The sequence below is a fragment of the Cucurbita pepo genome, chromosome 1 (genome assembly GCF_057944985.1).
Source record: "Cucurbita pepo subsp. pepo isolate OVF chromosome 1, ASM5794498v1, whole genome shotgun sequence".
Lineage (NCBI taxonomy): Eukaryota > Viridiplantae > Streptophyta > Magnoliopsida > Cucurbitales > Cucurbitaceae > Cucurbita > Cucurbita pepo.
The window spans coordinates 11,642,593-11,667,679 of record NC_141798.1 but is presented as its reverse complement, the minus strand read 5'-3'; the positions used below and the strand labels follow the sequence as shown (position 1 = coordinate 11,667,679).

Here is a 25,087-nt window from a genome sequence, read left to right as displayed (position 1 = left end):
AGTATGATCTTCATTCAGGTTTACCAAGTTTAAATAGGATACAAACTATCAACTAATACCTAAAAATAGAAAAAAATATATATAACTAACTAAATCTGTAAATAAATAAAATATACGGTCAATCAAATCTATACTAACAACTCCCTAAATATGTCAGATATATTCTAACTGATTATTAAAATATATCTCCAAAATATCCTCTTAATAACAACTTCTACATGGTTGGAATACTTCGAGGAGTCTTGCAAGCCTTTGTTACAAAGGCAGAGTTCTTACTCTTCTATTGCTTTGCTTTAATTCTTAATAAAAATCAAAACGGTTCTCAATGCTTCCGCTACGTGGATGTTCCCTTCAATTGGTATCAGAGCCTATTGATTTTTATTTTAAATTAAAAGTAGTATGGTGGATGTTTGATTTCAAACCATATGTGATATGTCTAATATTCTTTTGTAAAATTGATTTTTTTTGGCATATCGATGTGGTATTAGATTTACAGATTTGTTAGACAAATGTATATGGTTAGGTTTATTCTAAATTGAAAAGAGACGACGGCGGCGATGACGACTTTCATCAATTCGTTGTATAGTTTAAGTTTTTTGAAACCTTAATTTTATTACATCTAGAATTGTTCCATGAGTAAAAGATCTACATTTAGATTTTTTTTTTCAAAAGGAAAATATGTATATTTGGAATTGTTCCGAAAAATTCTAGATTTAAAATTGTTTGAAAAAGTTCTGGGGAGAATAAGGAAAATATATATTAAATTTGGAATGGTTCCAATATAAAGATCTCTAATCCTAATTATTATTACACTTGGAATGATTCTAAGAGGAAAGATGTTAAACTAAAAAGGAAAGATATTAAAGTTTAATTTTAATTTGGAATTGTTCCAAAAGAAAAGAATTTATTACATTTAAAAGAGTTAAATAATGGACCGATCTTAAAATTTAATACTATTAAATTTGGAATTGTTCCAAAAGTAAAACATTGAAGACCATATATGAATTGGACTTAAATTATTGTAATTTAATCCAATTTCAATTTCTATGATATGCCAAATATGCCGGTTAATTTTGCTTTGTTTCTTTTTTTTTCTTTTTAATTTAATTAGCATATGAGGTGGTTTTAAATTAATTGATTGCACCAGCCATAGATTAAGCATAATCATGCCTTTGATTTATTTTTGAATATAAATGTTATATTTGAACAAATAGAATTAAGATGATTTTCTAATAAGCATGTATTTTCATATACATTTTAGTATAATTGTTATAATTGTTATACTTGAAAATAAATTAGAATATTAAATTAGAATTGCATCCAATAGGAATAGGATTAGGGTATGTTCTAATATGATTAGAATTTTTTTTTAGTAATCTATTAAATTTGATTTTAAAAGGTTTAAAATGTTAGGATTTTAAAATTATTCCATAAGTGAGTTAGTTTTTAATAGGATTAAAAGCCGTTTAATTCACGTATGTTCATTGATCTAGTAAAGTTTTTAATAGGGTTAAAAGCCGTTTAATTCACGTATGTTCATTGGTCTAGTAACTAATAGTTAATTAAAGATTAATGAATTTTTAAGTATAAATTGACTATAAGGGAACTCTGTCTAAGGAAGGTTCTAGCTAGGCTGAGGTATTTAAGCTGACAGAAATGGACACCTCTACCTCGGAATTGACCTGCGAGTTCAATTAGTCAAATTTTATTTAATTTCATTAAGCATGCTCATAATGTAATTAGTTTTTAATAGTTTAAAAACTTGGTAATTCAAGTTAAAAACAATCCAACCAACATAAGAGTTATGAATGGGTAGATTGGAAACTTAGATAAATAAAATTAGCCTAATTTGTCTTAGTAATAAAAAACCCTATTTCAAAATACTTAGTGGGAGAGGACGTTTGTTAAGATATCAAGATATTAAGGACCATGTCAAGATATCCTACGTTTTCTATTATTGATTCACACCGTGAGATTCATGCGGGGCATCGTGGCGGCATTTGGACCGTCCCCCTACGGAAGGTGTTTGCATGAGTCAATATCAAGGTGAATATATTGAGAAGGTATTTATAGTCAATGGGAGAATGAAATGTGTCAACATATCCTATGGTCTCCATCATTGGTTCATAACATGAGATCCATGAGGGGCCTCATGGCGGCTTTTGGACCATCCCCCTACGGAAGGTGTTTGCATGGGTCAATATTAGGGTGAACTCTTGAAAAGGATAAGATAGTAATTTTATTTCTAATACTTGAACTACCCTACGGCCGCACTTGTTGGGATAAAATAACAAGATCTAAAATGATGGATTACATTTACAAACAAATCATTAAGGTTGTTAATGATGTTCTTGGCCGAACTAATGGTAACTAAATATTATAGGAATAAGAGTTATTCTAGTATAATATTTGGTTGAGATTGTCTCAGTTTAGTGAAGGAACACTTGACCTATCCTACGACACTTGTTCTAAATCACTGAAGTACCATAGCATTAGAAATGGTTTATAGCGTTCACTTTAAAAAATTGTTTGTTCTTATGCGGAAATTGAATTGAATGAATAGTTGATTGTTTGTAATTAAATAATATTTTATATATTTCAAATATTATGTTTAAATTCTCTCGATTGTTTAATTTTCATTACTGATAAGTCAGATTGAGAAAATTTCAATACTTGGAAAAATAATATTAGCACTATATGATGGTAATATATAATTTTTTTTTTTCTTTATTGAGAAATGTTCTCCAGACCTATTGTCAATGTGAATCGAATTGTTCGAAGAGCATATGATTGGTGAATCAAAGGGGATGAGAAAGCTTTGTTTATGTTTTCTAGTTGGACATGTTGGATGTCATGACTAAAAGATAAGAAAATGACTAAGTCAATAAAAGCTAAATTGAGATAGTTATCTAAATGATCTAGAAATTAAGTATTACAACCATTCAAGAAAAACTGATGACTAAAATTATGATAGGAAATAGTTCCTAACCAGGGAGGACAGTCCTAGAGAAATTTTTTAAATTACTCTATGGAAAGAAAAATCAAAGAAAAATCTAAATGACAGTAAACTTAGTTTACTAAATTTTTGGTGGAGACTGAATGAGACCACTTGAATAGTTGATATAAGATCTACTATCAAGATTTGTTCTTCATTACATTTATATGTAATTCTTGAAAAATACTTGATGAGGTAGAATAGATTCTACGGGTTGACACTAGGAAATCAATCTCAATAGGTGTAGTAGGAGACATTAGGTGTAGTAGGAGACATTAAGATGTAGTAGGAGATTCTATGGATTCTACGGGTTGACATTAGGAAATCAATCTCGGTAGGTGTAATAGGAGACATTAACATATTTTTAGTAACCATGAGAGAAATTCAATTTCCCAAACTTTATTATTAAGTAGTTTAAATAGTATGAGTTACTTCAAAATATTAAAGTTTATATTTTCAAAATTGTTTGAAAATATGTTCGGCTCAAATTAAGTACAATTAGTATGGGTTAAAATGTTAACACTTACTATGCTAGGAAATATTGAGATATTCATGATTAGAGAATCAAGAATAAAAAGACATTGTTTTCTCCAAAAGATGATATTTGTCTTTAGCAGTTCATTTGATTAATGTCAAATTGAATACAATAAAAAGACTAGTAAAAGTTAATTCTCTAAACGTTCGAGTTAAGTAGTTTACATGTTTCTAGATCTCGCTTTTCATGCAAGATAATCATGGGGCCTTTACTGAAAAAGTCTGGAAGACCAAAAGTCTGTTGAATGCAAAAGTCAAAGAATATTGTTAATATTTTATCAATCTGATGGATGATTTCAATATATAAGTATCCTTATCAAATGTAACTTACTCTATTTTTTTTTTTAAAAAAAGTTCAAGAAAAATGAGACTAAAGTTAAATCTATTTTGGTAAATCTATCACGACATTATGATCCGATTATAATGAATAGTATGAGAACATTGTGTACTAAATTTAGTTGATAGAAGGTGGAATTGATTTTCAACTCTAAGCATAATCCAATTTTGTGAAATTGTGATGTAAGAGGATAAAACAAGACTATATTAAATATAGTCACGTATTAAAAAAAAATTATAAGTCATTACCAAACTCTGGTTAGGATATGCAATAGGGATTGCATGGTGAACATGATTGCCTTCAAAATTGTCTGAGACAATTTTTGAGATTATGGAAATGTAGTAAACTTAGTTTACGACACTTCAATAATTGTAATCAAGCATATATGCTGAGACAAATATGTTCAAAATTATGCCTAAGTGTAGACTACTCCTAAAGAGAAACAAAATAGTCCTTTATTTAATTTTAAATAGAAAAACATATTTGTATGACAAACATAATTTTCTAAAGAAGTTGAAATAGAAGGACACACCTTTAATAAGGTGAGATAGTGTTAATTAAATAGTTCCAAGTGAAGCCTCTAATAATGAACAAAAGTTGTTAACAATTTAATTTGCCTTGAGAATCAAGTGGATCCTGGTAATTAATTGGATAAGCCCCATCTTAGTGGGAGAATTATGAGATGATTCAATCCTACTAAAATTCAAATTGTCATGTTAGATGACCAATTTGAAGGCTTATTACCCAATAGTTATGAGGGATGATGAATAAGTTAAAGTTATAAAATCTAGGGATTTGTAGATGTTCTTGATGAGATTAAACTCATAGGATATGAGGATCTACAAAAGGAAAATTATGTATAGATAAAAAGATACCGATCTTCAAAACATGACTCATGACAAAGAGTTGAACAGATAGGAGAAAGTAACTTGAAGTAGACTTCATGTTGTTATTTAGAGTCTATTGTTATTCTCTAATTCATTTTTATATGAGATAGGTTAAATGAATATTTGAAATTATTTTGTGAAAAGAAATTTAAAGAGACGGCATCTACCATATTATTATATGAATTTATTATTAAAGATTATTATATGAATTTATTATTAAAGATCAAAAGCAGAAGGTTTCCTATTAAAGATTATTATATGAATTTATTATTAAAGATCAAAACGTAAAAGTTCATTTTTTAAATGAATTTAACCTATAAATTTTTTAATAGAAGGTTTGATAACCTATGACTTTAAATAAATTGTAATGAGCTTGTGAAAACAAGAAAATTATTGGTGAGTGGATTTTCTCAAATTTTATGTTTATGACACATTACTCATTATCTGTCCGTCTAACATAAATAGACTACCTAACCAATTCCAAATAAATGATTTGGGATAATTCTGTATCTCCTAAAAATAAATATTTAAGGATAAACATTAATATTGTCTCATGTATTATTGACAAAATTGTTGTCAAATATTTGATGCAAGACTTCAAAGAATGATAATGATCATTGAAATATGAAGTCACATGAATAATATCATAAGTAATCTCAAATGTTGAGAGTATGATTAATTGTCTTTTCTGAATGGGAGACAATTAATGCGTATATGAGAATTAACGTTAAATATACAGTTAGTTAGATTATATTAGTTAAACTAATGGTATTACCATTAAGTGAAAAATTAAAGTTTTCTCAGAGTATCGATGGATAATGAGAATTTTTCATTTTGTATATGGAGTTAAAGATTTGATCTTTAAGTGATACACTAGTTACATAAATTTAAAGAAATTTATGTTAAGATCAATTCTACTATAGATGGTGAAGTATGGTAAATCAGAATATTTTTTGCTTTTAAAGCAACAAAATGACTTGTATGACTATAATAATTTCTTAAACATTTGAAAGGTGTTTCAAATGTGATTTAGTTTGTTACTTTTATTGTGATGATAGTGATACAAAGACTAATATTAAGGAAATTATAAAAGATCAATCTATAAAGAATGATATTGAGAGAAAGCAGCGTGGTAATGACCAAGATGATTTTTAATGATAATTATTTTGATTTATATAAAATGACTCTCTAGACTAAAGTGTTTGAGGGTCATCTAGAATGTCTAGGATTACGAGACATGTCTCATCTTATCTAGGACAAGTGGGAGAACATGTTGGGTATAGAGTATGCCCTAGGACACATGTCTCACCAGCTTTAGTGCAAGTGGGAGATTGTGGGATTTATGCCCTAAAGCCTCGTAATTAATTATTTAGTTTTTAACAATAATTTATATTATTTTATTTGTAGTTTAATGGTTATCCATGGTATGAAAATCCAAGGTTATTAATGTAATCTTGAACAGTATGTGGTAGACATACAAGAGGATCGTGTTCAAGTAATAACCTAAAAAGTCTACAGTATATCGATAAGGTTGAGTGCCTTATCCTAGTAACACTATTAATACCGTCCACTTTGTAATCGTTACAAATGATTTGATTCAAATCATTCGTTTGGAGACATGTAAGTGGGGTATTCTATAGAATGAGTTTGTATAAGACTGGACCAAGAAATATTTACTCTCTCTTTATAAATCCGTTAATTGAGAAGATTAATATTTCACATGATGATCATATGCGACTTGATCTTAATCTTGAGTGAGTTATGAACTCTTGCCTGTGAGGGCTTCTCCTTTAATTTACATGGGTGAGAATGGCTCTTTTAGCGGATTCAATATGCCTACTATTTTGGGGACTTGACCAAATAGGGAGTTGGAACATAATATCCTGAGATGGAATTCGCTCCTTTCCATATAAGGAAAGTAGATGAGTTGTTCTCTTAAGTGCTGATTTCGGGACTTGAACAATGGGACCCCACCCTCTCATTGGCTCGAGAGGGACTTGGTTTATGATTGGATCATAAACAAATTGTTCATTAGAGAATAAGTGGTACTTAAGGTGAAAGATGTAATTACAGGGGTAAAACGGACTTTTGACCCAACTGTAATTATGAACAACTCGTGAAGGATCGACTTACTTGTAATGATTATATCGATGGACATAATTTGTCCTACAGTGCATAAGAGCGCAACTCTAGATCTATAGTGTTGTGACCTATAGTTAATGAATGAAAATTAATTAATTAAGGAGTTTAATTAATTAATGTTATATCATTGGAGTTTATAATCTGTAGGTCCATAAGGTCCTCTTGCTAGCTCAAAGAACGCTAAAAGATTCAATTTATTTGAAAAAAAATTTGAAGTGTTCAAATTGATATTTAATATATTAGATATATTAAATATAAAATAGAAAATAAATTTAATTTGAAATGTAATTTAATAAATAGAGAAAATATATTTAATTTGGAGTGCTTAAATTAATATTTAATATAATAGATATGTTAAATATAAATGAGGAAAAACATATTAATTTGAAGGGTAAAGTAATATTTAATATATTAGATATAATAAAAAAAAATATTTATTGTATTTGATATAATTAAATATTAAATCAATTAATTTTGATACATTAAATAAAAATATATTTGAAATTTGAATAAGATTAAAATTAATTAAATGTATATATTAAGATATCTTATAATATCTAAATATGATTTATATAAGGTATAATATACTAATATATTAAATATGCAAATATATTATTTAGTAAATATTCTCCGAGAGTCCCTATAAATAGGACCGTCGACTTGAGCTAAAAAAACACATCAATCTCTCCCACTTTGTTTGGAGAATGAAATTACATCACTAGAGAATTCTCGAAACTCTTTCCCCAATCCCTTTGGGATTTTCTTTCAAGAGGCTCTCACAAGCTTTGACCTTGTGTTCGAGTCATAGTAAGAAAGATATTGTGGAATGTTGAAGAACTTCTGCATGGTTGGAATACTTCGAGGAGTCTTTGCAAGCTAGGGTTTCTACAAAAGTAGATTTCTTACTCTTCTATTTATTGCTTTGTTTTAATTCTTAATAACAATCAAAACGGTTCTCAATGCTTCCGCTACGTGGATGAAGAGTTCATTCCCATCAATTGGACTACCAACTACTGATGCATAGGAAATATGTCTCATATCCTCAATTTCTTGAGGGGGCTTAGGAATTTGTTCGTTCGACAACTAAATTTAATAAGAACTGAGTAAATAGAAACAACTAAATAAAATACTTAAATAACATTCTATTTTTATATTAAAAAAAATAGTGAGCGTTACAAAAAACACAGCCATCATTTCCTAGTTCTACGTAATAATTTCAATTTCCACGTCATTATCTCTCTCACGCGTATAAATAAAACAAAGAAATCTAAAATCCATGCAATCCCATGGTGCCTACCATATTCCCCACTCACATGTCTCCACATGTACAATTTAGTGATCACATTGTTTATATCATATACAAAAGTGGGCCGCATCCATAGTGTCCCTAGAATACGGTACTCAGCCTTATCCCCGTACTATACATCATTTTGACTATATCCTTGAACTTGATCCACTCTTATGTCTCTACATATAGTTCAAGTAATCATACTATAGCCAGAGTGTTCTTTGTTTATTGGATTTAGATTAATGATCGTAAAATTCACTTTATTCAATAACAATCTTTACTGAATAAACATCAATGATAACTTTATTGAAAACCGAATATGTTTTTGTTTACAAACTGTGAGTTTTAGGACATAAAACCCAACAAACTCCCACTTGGACTAAAACTCTAGTGGGGTTTTACAATGTTGAGTAGAGAGAAAGACATAAATACAATGAACTAGGGCATCACATACCCATGCATTTTCTCCCACTTGCCCTAGATTACATAACACGTAGTCCTAGACTCACTAGGTGCCCTTCAAGCACTTTAGCCGTGAGGGGCTTTGTAAATGGATCAGCAATGTTGTGCTCTGAAGCTATCTGTGTGACGACCTCTTCTCCTCGTTGCGCAATCTCTCTTGTGAGGTGATATTTGCGCTCAATATGTTTTCCTCGCTTATGGCTTCTTGGTTCTTTAGAATTTGCAACTGCTCCACTGTTATCACAATAAAGAGGGATAGGCAGATGCATATTTGGAACCACTTTCAAATCAGTTAAGAACTTCCTAAGCCATACTGATTCTTTCGCTGCTTCACAAGCAGCAACATACTCAGCCTCCATGGCGGAATCAGTAATGCAACCTTGCTTTATTATGCTTCTCCGTATTATTGCTCATCCGTTCAGAGTGAAAACAGATCCCGATGTCGATTTCCTCGAATCTATATCGGTCGAAAATATGAGTCAGTGTACCCTGTAGGGATCAGATCCCTTAGCGCCGTACATTAGCATATAGTCCCTCGTTCTCCTAAGATACTTGAGGATATTTTTAACGGCAGTCCAATGAGCATGTCCCGGACTGGACTGATATCTGCTGACAATTCCTGCGGCATAGCATATGTCTGGTTTGGTACACAACATGGCATACATCAGACTACCGACTGCTGATGCATAGGGAATATGTCTCATATCCTCAACTTCTTGAGGTGTCTTAGGACTTTTTTCCTTCGACAAATGAACTCCATGCCTGAAAGGTGATAATCCTGTCTTGGAGTCCTGCTTCTTATAACGAACCAACATTTTGTCGATGTACGTTGCCTGAGACAATGCTAGTGTTTTGTTCTTGCGATTCCGAACAATTTGGATTCCATGAACAAACTTAGCCTCTCCCAAATCTTTCATTTGGAATTGTGTCGCTAGCCAATGCTTAATGTCAGTCAGAAATCCCACATCATGCCCAATGAGTAGGATATCGTCAACGTACAACACTAGGAAAACTACTGTAGAGTTGACTATCTTCTCGTAAACACAAGGTTCGTCAACATTTTGTTTAAAGCCATAACATTTGGATCGCAGTATCAAACCTTGTATTCCAAGATCGAGATGCTTGCAAACCTTTTGCTCCTGATCCTGTTCAATGAACCCCTCTGGTTGAGCCATATAGATACTCTCCTCAAGATTTCCGTTTACAAAGGCTGTCTTGACATCCATTTGCCAAATTTCATAATCATAAAATGTGGCAATGGACAAGAGTATTCTAATCGATTTAAGCATAGGAACAGGAGAGAAGGTTTCTTCATAGTCCACCCCCTCTCTTTGGGTATAACCCTTTGCTACAAGTCGAGCTTTAAAGGTCTGTACCTTACCGGCTTGGTCTCGTTTCCTCTTGTAGGTCCATTTGCAACCAATAGGTTTTACCCCATCTTGTTGATCTACAAGTTCCCAGACTGAATTGAAGTACATTGACTCCATTTCAAGATTCATGGCTTTGATCCACTGATCTCTATCTTCATCATTCATTGCCTGTTTGTAGGTTAATGGATCCTCAACGCCATCATCAGGTATGATGACCTGTGTTTCTGCCAAACCCAAGTAACGATCGGGTTGAGTTATAACCCTCCAACTACGTCGAGGCATTCTCAACTCTTGAGAAGGATGCGATTGACCAGAAGTGCCAGGTCCATCAACAACTCTTGTTAAGAAGGGCCAGCCTGATCAACAACTCTTTTTGTCTTATAAGTAGCTTCTTTAGAAATCTCACTCGATACTAGTTTGCTGCGAGGTTGATGATTTCTTACGTGGTCTTCCTCTAAGAATGTAGCGTTTGTTGACACAAACACTCTGTTTTCTTGAGGGTCATAAAACAGACCACATTTCGTCTCTTTGAGGTATCCTACGAATAGGCATAATTTCGAACGACGTTCAAATTTCTTGGGGTTTTGCACCAAAACGTGTGCTGGGCATCCCCAAATCCCGAAGTGACGTAAACTACCTTTACGCCCTCTCCATAACTCATAAGGTGTTTTTGAGACACTCTTAGAAGGAACCATGTTCAAAATGCATGCAGCAGTCTCCACTGCATACCCCCAGGTAATTGAGCAAAACTCATCATAGACCGAACCATGTCTAACAGAGTGCTATTTCTCCTTTCTGATACACCGTTCTGTTGACGCATGCCAGGGGCTGAGAGTTGAGACGTTATTCCATGTTCTATCATATAGTCCTGGAGTCTTAAGTCCATATACTCTCCACCTCGATCTGATCGAAGTGTTTTAATAGTTTTTCCTCATCGATTCTCAACCTCAGTCTTATACTCTCTGAACATTTCAAGAGCTTCAGACTTGTAATGCATTAGGTAAATATAGCCATACCTTGAATAATCATCGATAAAACTAATGAAATATTCATACCATTCTTTTTCTCGTTTTAAATTTTATCCGATTTTTATCTTCTATTTTATTTTCTTTTTAATTTCGTCTTTTTAGTCACGATTCGGCTTTTCGAAGCCTCGAAAATTGAGTCGTGACAATAACATAATTATGATATTCAAAATTGATATTCTTATAAATATTCAAAATCGATTTTTATGAAATGTAAAGTTAAATAATAATTGGTTATATGAATGATTAACTTCAAATGATTTTAACAATTTTGAAGTTACCCTTATGTTCTAAGACGTGGTTTGATATGAGTTTTTGTTTAAAAATTAAAAATATAGCATTCATTATTATTTATCACAATTTTATAACTTTTCCCAACCTTACTAACTTTGACTATTAACATACTCATATTCTGTTCTTTTAGTTTAGGTTTTTTTTGGACCCGTTATTAAACTATTTTCCTTTCTAGAATTAAAGTTATAATTAATAATAACAAACCTTCATTAATTAATTAATTAATTATGATAAATTCAAAAGTTTATATAGTTTTATTTAATTCCTTTATTCCAAGATAATTATTAAAATAGAATTCTGAATAACATTATTTAGATCTAAATTTGATTTATAGTTAATCAAATAATTATAAATTGTTAATTAATCATGGAGCAATACATTGAATTTATTTAATTAGTTAAATTAAATAAATGATTCTATTTTTAATAATCGAAATACTATGTTTTTTTTTTTCAAGTAGTTTTATTTAATTCAAAGATAATTATTAAAATAGAATAAGAAATATACTCCTATTTAAATATTTTTGTTTTCCTTATTTAGATTACAACTAAATTTAATAAAGGCTTGGAAATATGAAAATTTAATACGATCTGAGTAAATAGAAACAACTAAAGTAACATTCTATTTTTATATTAAAAAAAAAAACAAGCGAGGGTTACCAAAAACACGGCCGTCCTTTCCTAGTTCTACGTAATAATTTCAATTTCCACGTCATTATCTCTCTCACGCGTATAAATAAAACAAAGAAATCTAAAATCCATGCAATCCCATGGCGCCTACCATATTTCTCCTTCTCGCACTACTTTCCATCGCCAGCAAAGGCGGTGGTCTCAAGCTGGAACTCATCCAACGCCGACTCTCACCCGGCAATGTTTCACCGATGGCAGCCAAGTCACAAATTTGGCCGGAAACCAGCGAATTTATGGTGAAAATCGCCGTCGGAATGCCGCCGACGGAGGTGAGCAATCCTCGACACTGGCAGCGATTTATTTTGGGCTCAGTGTCGTCCATGTGCGAAATGTTACCGGCAAACGAATCCGATTTACGACCCTTCGAAATCGTCAACCTTTCGAACCCTTTCTTGCAAGTCGCCGCAGTGCCATTTGAGGGGGTCCGGTGCGGCGTGCTCCGGCACCGACACGTGTAAGTACGACTATGGGTATGGAAGCGGATCTACGCAGGGAGAATTGGCGACTGAAAAAATGGCTGTAACTTCGAGGTCTGGAGCGACGACGCCGTTTTCGGGGGTGGTGTTTGGTTGCGGACATAATAATAGTGGAACGTTTAATGCCAATGAAATGGGATTGATCGGATTTGGAAGAGGAGCGATTTCCTTCGTTTCTCAGGTGTATATATATTATCACTTTCAATTATTATTAATATTTTTAAAAACATTATTCGCATTAAATAGTGAAACCAACGGTTAATTATATTCTTATTCAAACAACTATAAAGTTCAAAACCTTATAGTTAATGTAAATTCATATTCACAGATAGGTCCATCGGTCGGCGGCAGAAAGTTCTCCCTTTGTCTGATGCCATACAACACCGACCCGAGAATCTCAAGTAGCCTCTCTATCGGGTCGGGTTCTGAAGTTAAAGGACCCGGAGTCATCACAGCCCAACTCGTTCGAACAGCCGACCAGACATCTTACTCTCTCACCCTCACGGGAATCTCCGTCGGAAAAACCCTCGTTCCGTACAGTACGTCGGGACCTCCGGCCAAGGGGAATGCGGTTCTCGATACCGGCACGCCGCCGACTCTCCTCCCCAAAGAATTGTACGGACGATTGGCTGCCGAAGTTCGGCGGCATATCCCGTCGAAGCCCATTGACGATGATACTCTTTGCTACAAAGATAATTTGGGGGATTTGGTGATGACTCTGCACTTCGACGGCGGCGTGGATCTGCGATTGAGTACGGTTCAGACTTTCAATAAGATGCCGGATGGGTCCTTTTGCTTCACCGCGATGGGCGTTGACGACAAGGACGCACTCATCGGGAACAGTATGATGGCGAATTTTTTGGTTGGGTATGATATTGACAATATGACGGTGTCGTTTAAGCCCACCGATTGCACAAAAATTGGTTGAGATTTTTTGGGCCTATGAAAACAACACGCTATTTTATAACTATTATTACTTTTCTCGTAACACTTTTGATGTGAGGTTTAGTTTGTTTTATTCATAAAATTTGGAAAGCGTTTATTAATATATGCACGACTATATTCTACTTTAGTCAATATTCCTTTGATTTCTTTTTAGTAATTTTCAGTAACAAATTTTAAGGTAAAATTAGACATTTATTATTAATTATTTTTATTTAAGTTGTGAAATAATATAATTAAATTTACTATAATTCAAGAGACCTTTTACGATTTCCAAAATTTAGGCACAATGATGGAAATCGACGCCGGAGATCTCAGAAAGGAGATTAGGGTTTTGAGGTTGGAGGAGAAGATTTGATAAAAAATCGACACTGGAGATCTGAGAATCCTCAACCTAAACCTTCAGTAGTCCGAGGCAAGGTGCTTTCACGAATCGCACCTTCCTATTTCGTCGAAAACGTCTAAGAACATACGATTAGTCCGCGAATGTCTAGATCGAGATGTTTATCGAGATTTTGGTGTGCTGGTGACGTTTTTGAGTGATTCTTGGACTTTTACCCTCAGGAGTGTGATCTTCGTAAGTTTTGGAGTGAAGGCGGTCGAGATTTCCGTTCGAATCGATGTTTCAAGAAAACACGATTTTCGGTAAGAACTCGTATTTTTCGTCAAATTCGAACTCGAATAATAAGACGCGTGATTACCAAAACAATATAAGAAGAATATATGGTAGAAATAGAATATGAGATCTACAATATTCGTGAAGTGATTCGGATTATGGATTGGAAGATATAAAAATCGAAAGAAAATGGATCGAGAACGCTAAAAATTCACGTTTCTCAAAAATTTGGAAAAAAACACAGCAGGAGAGAGAAGAACGCTGCCAAGCGTCGGCCGGCGTACGGAGGGGCGCGGCAGAATCGATGTTCGACACGTGGCGCATTCCGGCTGGTGAGGCGTGCCCTGCACGCGTCAGGCAAGCGGATTGGGGTTGGCCCGAGTCCGAACAAACGCTCCGCACGCGACCCAAGAACGCACGAACCGAACCGACGCTCGAACCCGGGTGCTGCCCCGCGACTGCGCGGGAAGTCGCGCGTAGGAAGCTCTCCACGGCTCGTGTAGCACGTGAGTACTTGTTTTCCTTCCGTTCGGCCTCCGTTTTATTGTTCTTCGTCTCGATTTTGATACCGACCCTATTATTATGTGAATTAGGACCTGTCAAGGAAATTCTAGCATTTTTGGAATCCTTTCAGCAAGAAACTCGAGCTTGGAAAGGCACGCGTCAACCAAGTAAGTAACCATTTGGATTCCCACGAGCAGTACTTGTAGGAACCGCTTGGAATGAGCATGCATGCTACCATACCGATAAACTTAGCTAGCCGAACCTAGCATATGAGTATGGAAACCATGGAAATGAACTAATTAAGAAAATCGATGGAATCTAGTTCGATTATGTATCTGTTTCAATTGAGATTGTGATAATGTGTGTATGTATGAGGAGGAAGGGAAACTTGTGAAAGCTGCGCTCCGGGTGAAGGTGGATATTATCTTCCCTTTGAGCATGTTTGTTAATATTACATGTATTGTTGCATGTTAGCTCTAGTGCATCATTGCTTGTGTTATCTTTCTTGTTGAATAGGAGGAAACTACGAGCCTAGACTAGGGCGCTTGAGTGTAGTGCATCATTGCTTGTGTTATCTTTCTTGTTGAATAGGAGGAAACTACGAGCCTAGACTAGGGCGCTTGAGTGTAGTGCATCATTGCTTGTGTTATCTTTCTTGTTGAATAGGAGGAAACTACGAGCCTAGACTAGGGCGCTTGAGTCTATCTAGGCTAGACAGACCCTAAATTGGGATACCTCCTATAAGACCATGCATTTAGATCCGCGAAACGATTACCAGCGGATCTAGAACCCAGAATTCCAAACCACGACAGGTTTGTGAGGCCTTGCACGAGAATCCTATGATGGTGTTACTATAAACAAGTGCGGAAGCAATTATGATCTTTGGCACTCTAAGTACATCAATTATAGTAAATTAGCTAGCATGTTCAAAAGCATTAAAACTCGATGAGTTTGAATACTAACCTTTCGTAGTTCAAATTCCTTTTTCCTCACGAACCGGTTTCGAACCACCACTAGTGTCTTCTCCGGCCTTAGAACGGGATTGTGGAATCCGGTGAGTGACTAAACTTGATAGGAATTTAATATATCTAAAGAGAGAGTTTTGAGAGATTTTCTCAAAGTTTTTCCGGAAGAATTTCCATGTACCTTGATCACTCTATTGACAGAGTTATTTGCACGTTCTTGCAAATTTGAGATTACCAAAATTTGACCCTAAAAATTCCACTCAAATTTGTGAGATGATGTGGCAAACATGTAAGTTTGGTTAAACGATTTATTGACGCTCAATGTTCCACGAACTCAAACATGGATTTTTCCATGAAGCGAAGTCAACGTTTTAGCTTTCTTTATTTTAATTCAACAATTAATTTAAATAATTAATTTCAAATCAAAATAATATTAAGCGATTAATTAAACAATTTAATTAATATTTAACATTAAATGAAATGCCAATCCCAATCAATTCCGGCACACATTGATTATGAATCCCTATTCATAATTAAAATATTTAAATCTTATTTAAATATCTCCAATTCTCTCTTTTTGTTTAATTCATAGTTAAAACAAAATGCGGTTCGTATATATTTAGCATATATTCCCTAATTTGAATTCGAACACTTCGAACTCACTCGTCGCACTGTTCTAAGGTTTAGTCCGATATGAGCTAGCAGGGGGACCTAATGGACCTACAGATCATGGGCTCCAACGATCCGAGATTAACCGGCTAAACTCGTTAACCTTGTTAACCAACATTCGTTAACTACTAGGACACTCCACTATAGCCTAGTAGTTGCACTCCCCTCACTATAGTTATATTTCTGTCCATTTGATATAACCATGATTAGTAAGTCGATACTTCACAGGTTGTTCGTAACTAGAGCTGGGTCAATTTACCGTTTTACCCCTAAAGTTACTTCTTGTTCCTAAAGTCCCACTGATCCTCTAATGAACAATTGGTTTGTGGTCCAACCACCAAACCGAATCCCTCTCGGGCCCATGAGAGGGTGGGGCCCCTTGTTCAAGACCTGGAATTAGTACTTAAGGGAACGACCTCTCTACTATCCCTAAAAGCGGGTAGGAGTGAATACCATCTTACACCCTCTGTCCCCAGCTATTCACCCAGTCTTACCCCTGAAACGGGAGGCTTATTGAGTCGGCGAAATTGGGCCACTCTAAATCTAAGGATAATTCCGAATAAATAGGAGTTCATAGTTAGCTTAGGATTAAGATCGAGTTACCTAGGTCATCGAATGAAAAAATAAGTCTCAACAGTAAACAACATTATAAAGCGAGAGTGGTTTCCTTCATGTTCCGATCTTATGCAATACTCATTGCATAGGACGCCCCCACTCACATGTCTCCACATGTACAATTTAGTGATCACATTGTTTATATCATATACAAAAGTGGGCCGCATCCATAGTGTCCCCAGAATACGGTACTCAGCCTTATCCCCGTACTATACATCATTTTGACTATATCCTTGAACTTGATCCACTCTTATGTCTCTACATATAGTTCAAGTAATCATACTATAGCCAGAGTGTTCTTTGTTTATTGGATTTAGATTAATGATCGTAAAATTCACTTTATTCAATAACAATCTTTACTGAATAAACATCAATGATAACTTTATTGAAAACCGAATATGTTTTTGTTTACAAACTGTGAGTTTTAGGACATAAAACCCAACAAACTCCCACTTGGACTAAAACTCTAGTGGGGTTTTACAATGTTGAGTAGAGAGAAAGACATAAATACAATGAACTAGGGCATCACATACCCATGCATTTTCTCTCACTTGCCCTAGATTACATAACACGTAGCCCTAGACTCACTAGGTGCCCTTCAAGCACTTTAGCCGTGAGGGGCTTTGTAAATGGATCAGCAATGTTGTGCTCTGAAGCTATCCGTGTGACGACCTCTTCTCCTCGTTGCGCAATCTCTCTTATGAGGTGATATTTGCGCTCAATATGTTTTTCTCGCTTATGGCTTCTTGGTTCTTTAGAATTTGCAACTGCTCCACTGTTATCACAATAAAGAGGGATAGACAGATGCATATTTGGAACCACTTTCAAATCAGTTAAGAACTTCCTAAGCCATACTGATTCTTTCGCTGCTTCACAACCAGCAACATACTCAGCCTCCATGGCGGAATCAACAATGCAACCTTGCTTTATTATGCTTCTCCGTATTATTGCTCATCCGTTCAGAGTGAAAACAGATCCCGATGTCGATTTCCTCGAATCTATATCGGTCGAAAATCTGAGTCAGTGTACCCTGTAGGGATCAGATCCCTTAGCGCCGTACATTAGCATATAGTCCCTCGTTCTCCTAAGATACTTGAGGATATTTTTAACGGCAGTCCAATGAGCATGTCCCGGACTGGACTGATATCTGCTGACAATTCCCGCGGCATAGCATATGTCTGGTTTGGTACACAACATGGCATACATCAGACTACCGACTGCTGATGCATAGGGAACATGTCTCATATCCTCAACTTCTTGAGGTGTCTTAGGACTTTTTTCCTTCGACAAATGAACTCCATGCCTGAAAGGTGATAATCCTGTCTTGGAGTCCTGCTTCTTATAACGAACCAACATTTTGTCGATGTACGATGCCTGAGACAATGCTAGTGTTCTGTTCTTGCGATTCCGAACAATTTGGATTCCAAGAACAAACTTAACCTCTCCCAAATCTTTCATTTGGAATTGTGTCGCTAGCCAATGCTTAATGTCAGTCAGAAATCCCACATCATAACCAATGAGTAGGATATCGTCAACGTACAACACTAGGAAAACTACTGTAGAGTTGACTATCTTCTCGTAAACACAAGGTTCGTCAACATTTTGTTTAAAGCCATAACATTTGGATCGCAATATCAAACCTTGTATTCCAAGATCGAGATGCTTGCTTCAACCCATAAATGGATCTTTTAAGCTTGCAAACCTTTTGCTCGTGATCCTGTTCAATGAACCCCTGTGGTTGAGCCATATAGATACTCTCCTCAAGATTTCCGTTTAGAAAGGCTGTCTTGACATCCATTTGCCAAATTTCATAATCATAAAATGTGGCAATGGACAAGAGTATTCTAATCGATTTAAGCATAGCAACAGGAGAGAAGGTTTCTTCATAGTCCACCCCCTCTCTTTGGGTATAACCTTTGCTACAAGTCGAGCTTTAAAGGTCTGTACCTTACCGGCTTGGTCTCATTTCCTCCTGTAGGTCCATTTGCAACCAATAGGTTTTACCCCATCTTGTTGATCTACAAGTTCCCAGACTGAATTGAAGTACATTGACTCCATTTCAAGATTCATGGCTTTGATCCACTGATCTCTATCTTCATCATTCATTGCCTGTTTGTAGGTTAATGGATCCTCAACGCCATCATCAGGTATGATGACCTGTGTTTCTGCCAAACCCAAGTAACGATCGGGTTGAGTTATAACCCTCCCACTACGTCGAGGCATTCTCAACTCTTGAGAAGGATGCGATTGACCAGAAGTGCCAGGTCCATCAACAACTCTTGTTGAAGGGCCAGCCTGATCAACAACTCTTTTTGTCTTATAAGTAGCTTCTTTAGAAATCTCACTCGATACTAGTTTGCTGCGAGGTTGATGATTTCTTACGTGGTCTTCCTCTAAGAATGTAGCGTTTGTTGACACAAACACTCTGTTTTCTTGAGGGTCATAAAACAGACCATCTTTCGTCTCTTTGAGGTATCCTACGAATAGGCATAATTTCGAACGACGTTCTAATTTCTTGGGGTTTTGCACCAACACGTGTGCTGGGCATCCCCAAATCCTGAAGTGACGTAAACTACCTTTATACCCTCTCCATAACTCATACGGTGTTTCTGAGACACTCTTAGAAGGAACCATGTTCAAAATGCATGCAGCAGTCTCCACTGCATATCCCTAAAACGAATCAGGTAATTGAACGAAACACATCATAGACCGAACCATGTCTAACAGAGTTCTATTTCTTCTTTCTGATACACCGTTCTGTTGACGCATGCCAGGGGCTGGGAGTTGAGACGTTATTCCATGTTCTATCATATAGTCCTGGAATCTTAAGTCCATATACTCTCCACCTCGATCTGATTGAAGTGTTTTAATAGTTTTTCCTCATCGATTCTCAACCTCAGTCTTATACTCTCTGAACATTTCAAGAGCTTCGGACTTGTGATGCATTAGGTAAATATAGCCATACCTTGAATAATCATCGATAAAACTGATGAAATATTCATACCATTCTTTTTCTCGTTTTAAATTTTATCCGATTTTTATCTTCTATTTTATTTTCTTTTTAATTTCGTCTTTTTAGTCACGATTCGGCTTTTCGAAGCCTCGAAAATTGGGTCGTGACAATAACATAATTATGAATATTCAAAATTGATATTCTTATAAATATTCAAAATCGATTTTTATGAAATGTAAAGTTAAATAATAATTGGTTATATGAATGATTAACTTCAAATGATTTTAACAATTTTGAAGTTACCATTGTGTTCTAAAACGTGGTTTGATATGAGTTTTTGTTTAAAAATTAAAAATATAGCATTCATTATTATTTATCACAATTTTAAAACTTTTCCCAACCTTACTAACTTTGACTATTAACATACTCATATTCTGTTCTTTTAGTTTAGGTTTTTTTTGGACCCGTTATTAAACTATTTTCCTTTCTAGAATTAAAGTTATAATTAATAATAACAAACCTTCATTAATTAATTAATTAATTATGATAAATTCAAAAGTTTATATAGTTTTATTTAATTCCTTCATTCCAAGATAATTATTAAAATAGAATTCTGAATAACATTATTTAGATCTAAATTTGATTTATAGTTAATCAAATAATTATAAATTGTTAATTAATCATCGAGAAATACATTGAATTTATTTAATTAGTTAAATTAAATAAATGATTCTATTTTTAATAATCGAAATACTATGTTTTTTCTTTTCAAGTTAATTTGAAAAGTTTACATAGTTTTATTTAATTCAAAGATAATTATTAAAATAGAATAAGAAATATACTCCTATTTAAATATTTTTGTTTTCCTTATTTAGATTAAAACTAAATTTAATAAAGGCTTGGAAATATGAAAATTTAATACGATCTGAAATAGAAACAACTAAAGTAACATTCTATTTTTATATTAAAAAAAAAAACAAGCGAGGGTTACCAAAAACACGGCCGTCCTTTCCTAGTTCTACGTAATAATTTCAATTTCCACGTCATTATCTCTCTCACGCGTATAAATAAAACAAAGAAATCTAAAATCCATGCAATCACATGGCGCCTACCATATTTCTCCTTCTCGCACTACTTTCCATCGCCGGCAAAGGCGGTGGTCTCAAGCTGGAACTCATCCAACGCCGACTTTCACCCGGCAACGTTTCACCGATGGCAGCCAAGTCACAAATTTGGCCGGAAACCAGCGAATTTATGGTGAAAATCGCCGTCGGAACGCCGCCGACGGAGGTGCATGCAATCCTCGACACTGGCAGCGATTTATTTTGGGCTCAGTGTCGTCCATGTGCGAAATGTTACCGGCAAACGAATCCGATTTACGACCCTTCGAAATCGTCAACCTTTCGAACCCTTTCTTGCAAGTCGCCGCAGTGCCATTTGAGGGGGTCCGGTGCGGCGTGCTCCGGCACCGACACGTGTAAGTACGGCTATGGGTATGGAAGCGGATCTACGCAGGGAGAATTGGCGACTGAAAAAATGGCTGTAACTTCGAGGTCTGGAGCGACGACGCCGTTTTCGGGGGTGGTGTTTGGTTGCGGACATAATAATAGTGGAACGTTTAATGCCAATGAAATGGGATTGATCGGATTTGGAAGAGGAGCGATTTCCTTCGTTTCTCAGGTGTATATATATTATCACTTTCAATTATTATTAATATTTTTAAAAACATTATTCGCATTAAATAGTGAAACCAACGGTTAATTATATTCTTATTCAAACAACTATAAAGTTCAAAACCTTATAGTTAATGTAAATTCATATTCACAGATAGGTCCATCGGTCGGCGGCAGAAAGTTCTCCCTTTGTCTGATGCCATACAACACCGACCCGAGAATCTCAAGTAGCCTCTCTATCGGGTCGGGTTCTGAAGTTAAAGGACCCGGAGTCATCACAGCCCAACTCGTTCGAACAGCCGACCAGACATCTTACTCTCTCACCCTCACGGGAATCTCCGTCGGAAAAACCCTCGTTCCGTACAGTACGTCGGGACCTCCGGCCAAGGGGAATGCGGTTCTCGATACCGGCACGCCGCCGACTCTCCTCCCCAAAGAATTGTACGGACGATTGGCTGCCGAAGTTCGGCGGCATATCCCGTCGAAGCCCATTGACGATGATACTCTTTGCTACAAAGATAATTTGGGGGATTTGGTGATGACTCTGCACTTCGACGGCGGCGTGGATCTGCGATTGAGTACGGTTCAGACTTTCAATAAGATGCCGGATGGGTCCTTTTGCTTCACCGCGATGGGCGTTGACGACAAGGACGCACTCATCGGGAACAGTATGATGGCAAATTTTTTGGTTGGGTATGATATTGACAATATGACGGTGTCGTTTAAGCCCACCGATTGCACAAAAATTGGTTGAGATTTTTTGGGCCTATGAAAAACAACACGCTGTTTTATAACTATTATTACTTTTCTCGTAACACTTTTGATGTGAGGTTTAGTTTGTTTTATTCATAAAATTTGGAAAGCGTTTATTAATATATGCACGACTATATTCTACTTTAGTCAATATTCCTTTGATTTCTTTTTAGTAATTTTCAGTAACAAATTTTAAGGTAAAATTAGACATTAATTATTAATTATTTTTATTTAAGTTGTGAAATAATATAATTAAATTTACTATAATTCAAGAGACCTTTTACGATTTCCAAAATTTAGGCACAATGATGGAAATCGACGCCGGAGATCTCAGAAAGGAGATTAGGGTTTTGAGGTTGGAGGAGAAGATCTGATAAAAAATCGACGCCGGAGATATGAGAATCCTCAACCTAAACCTTCAATAGTCCGAGGCAAGGTGCTTTCACGAATCGCACCTTCCTATTTCGTCGAAAACGTCTAAGAACTTACGATTAGTCCGCGAATGTCTAGATCGAGATGTTTATCGAGATTTTGGTGTGCCAGTGACGTTTTTGAGTGATTCTTGGACTTTTACCCTCAGGAGTGTGATCTTCGTAAGTTTTGGAGTGAAGGCGGTCGAGATTTCCGTTCGAATCGGAGTTCCAAGAAAACACGATTTTCGGTAAGAACTCGTATTTTTCGTCAAATTCGAACTCGAATAATAAGACGCGTGATTACCAAAACAATATAAGAAGAATATATGGTAGAAATAGAATATGAGATCTACAATATTCGTGAAGTGATTCGGATTATGGATTGGAAGATATAAAAATCGAAAGAAAATGGATCGAGAACGCTAAAAATTCACGTTTCTCGAAAATTTGGAAAAAACGCAGTAGGAGAGAGAAGAACGCCGCCAAGCGTCGGCCGGCGTACGGAGGAGCGCGGCAGAATCGATGTTGGACACGTGGTGCATTCCGGCATGTGAGGCGTGCCCCGCACGCGTCAGGCAAGCGGATTGGGGTTGGCCCGAGTCCGAACCGACGCTTCGCACGCGACCCGAGAATGCACGAACCGAACCGACTCTCCAAGCCGGGTGCTGCCCCGCGACTGCGCGGGAAGTCGCGCGTAGGAAGCTCTCCAGGGCTCGTGTAGAGCGTGAGTACTTGTTTTCCTTCCGTTCGGCCTCCGTTTTATTGTTCTTCGTCTCGATTTTGATACCGACCCTATTATTAGTTGAATTAGGACCTGTCAAGGAAATTCTAGAATTTTTGGAATCCTTTCCGCCAAGAAACTCGAGCTTGGAAAGGCACGCGTCAACCAAGTAAGTAACCATTTGGATTCCCACGAGCAGTACTTGTAGGAACCGCTTGGAATGAGCATGCAAGCTACCATACCGATAAACTTAGCTAGCCGAACCTAGCATATGAGTATGGAAACCATGGAAATGAACTAATTAAGAAAATCGATGGAATCTAGTTCGATTATGTATCTGTTTCAATTGAGATTGTGATAATGTGTGTATGTATGAGGAGGAAGGGAAACTTGTGAAAGCTGCGCTCTGGGTGAAGGTGGATGTTATCTTCCCTTTGAGCATGTTTGTTAATATTACATGTATTGTTGCATGTTAGCTGTAGTGCATCATTGCTTGTGTTATCTTTCTTGTTGAATAGGAGGAAACTACGAGCCTAGACTAGGGCGCTTGAGTGTAGTGCATCATTGCTTGTGTTATCTTTCTTGTTGAATAGGAGGAAACTACGAGCCTAGACTAGGGCGCTTGAGTCTATCTAGGCTAGACAGAACCCTAAATTGGGATACCTCCTATAAGACCATGCATTTAGATCCGCGAAACGATTACCAGCGTATCTAGAACCCAGAATTCCAAACCACGACAGGTTTGTGAGGCCTTGCACGAGAATCCTATGATGGTGTTACTATAAACACGTGCGGAAGCAATTTGGATCTTTGGCACTCTAAGTACATCAATTATAGTAAATTAGCTAGCATGTTCAAAAGCATTAAAACTCGATGAGTTTGAATACTAACGTTTCGTAGTTCAAATTCCTTTTTCCTCACGAACCGATTTCGAACCACCACTAGTGTCTTCTACGGCCTTAGAACGGGAGTGTGGAATCCGGTGAGTGACTAAACTTGATAGGAATTTAATATATCTAAAGAGAGAGTTTTGAGAGATTTTCTCAAAGTTTTTCCGGAAGAATTTCCATGTAACTTGATCACTCTATTCACAGAGTTATTTGCACGTTCTTGCAAATTTGAGATTACCAAAATTTGACCCTCAAAATTCCACTCAAATTTGTGAGATGATGTGGCAAACATGCAAGTTTGGTTAAACCATTTATTGACGCTCAATGTTCCACGAACTCAAACATGGATTTTTCCATGAAGCAAAGTCAACGTTTTAGCTTTCTTTATTTTAATTGAATAATTAATTTAAATAATTAATTTCAAATCAAAATAATATTAAACCATTAATTAAACAATTTAATTAATATTTAACATTAAGTCAAATGCCAATCCCAATCAATTCCGGCACGCATTGATTATGAATCCCTATTCATAATTAAAATATTTAAATCTTATTTAAATATCTCCAATTCTCTCTTTTCGTTTAATTCATAGTTAAAACAAAATGCGGTTCGTATATATTTAGCATATATTCCCTAATTTGAATTCGAACACTTCGAACTCACTCGTCACCCTGTTCTAAGGTTTAGTCTGATATGAGCTAGCAGGGGGGGACCTAATGGACCTACAGATCATGGGCTCCAACGATCCGAGATTAACTGGCTAAACTCGTTAACCTTGTTAACCAACATTCGTTAACTACTAGGACACTCCACTATAGCCTAGTAGTTGCACTCCCCTCACTATAGTTATATTTCTGTCCATTTGATATAA

General features: G+C 35.7%; 2 protein-coding genes across 2 annotated transcripts; both read left to right on the top strand.

Annotated features, from left to right (window-relative positions):
- The first annotated feature begins 12,302 nt into the window (after positions 1 to 12,302).
- On the top strand, positions 12,303 to 13,576 carry LOC147794758 (aspartic proteinase CDR1-like). Its single transcript, XM_087119172.1, has 2 exons — positions 12,303 to 12,680; positions 12,828 to 13,576. Exons 1-2 carry the CDS (start codon positions 12,537 to 12,539, stop codon positions 13,425 to 13,427), a joined length of 744 nt encoding a protein of 247 aa, XP_086975298.1. The 5' UTR covers positions 12,303 to 12,536; the 3' UTR covers positions 13,428 to 13,576.
- Positions 13,577 to 20,974: 7,398 nt separating this feature from the next.
- LOC111789231 (aspartic proteinase CDR1-like) lies at positions 20,975 to 22,203 on the top strand. Its single transcript, XM_023669935.2, has 2 exons — positions 20,975 to 21,443; positions 21,591 to 22,203. Exons 1-2 carry the CDS (start codon positions 20,976 to 20,978, stop codon positions 22,188 to 22,190), a joined length of 1,068 nt encoding a protein of 355 aa, XP_023525703.2. The 5' UTR covers position 20,975; the 3' UTR covers positions 22,191 to 22,203.
- Positions 22,204 to 25,087: the final 2,884 nt, after the last annotated feature.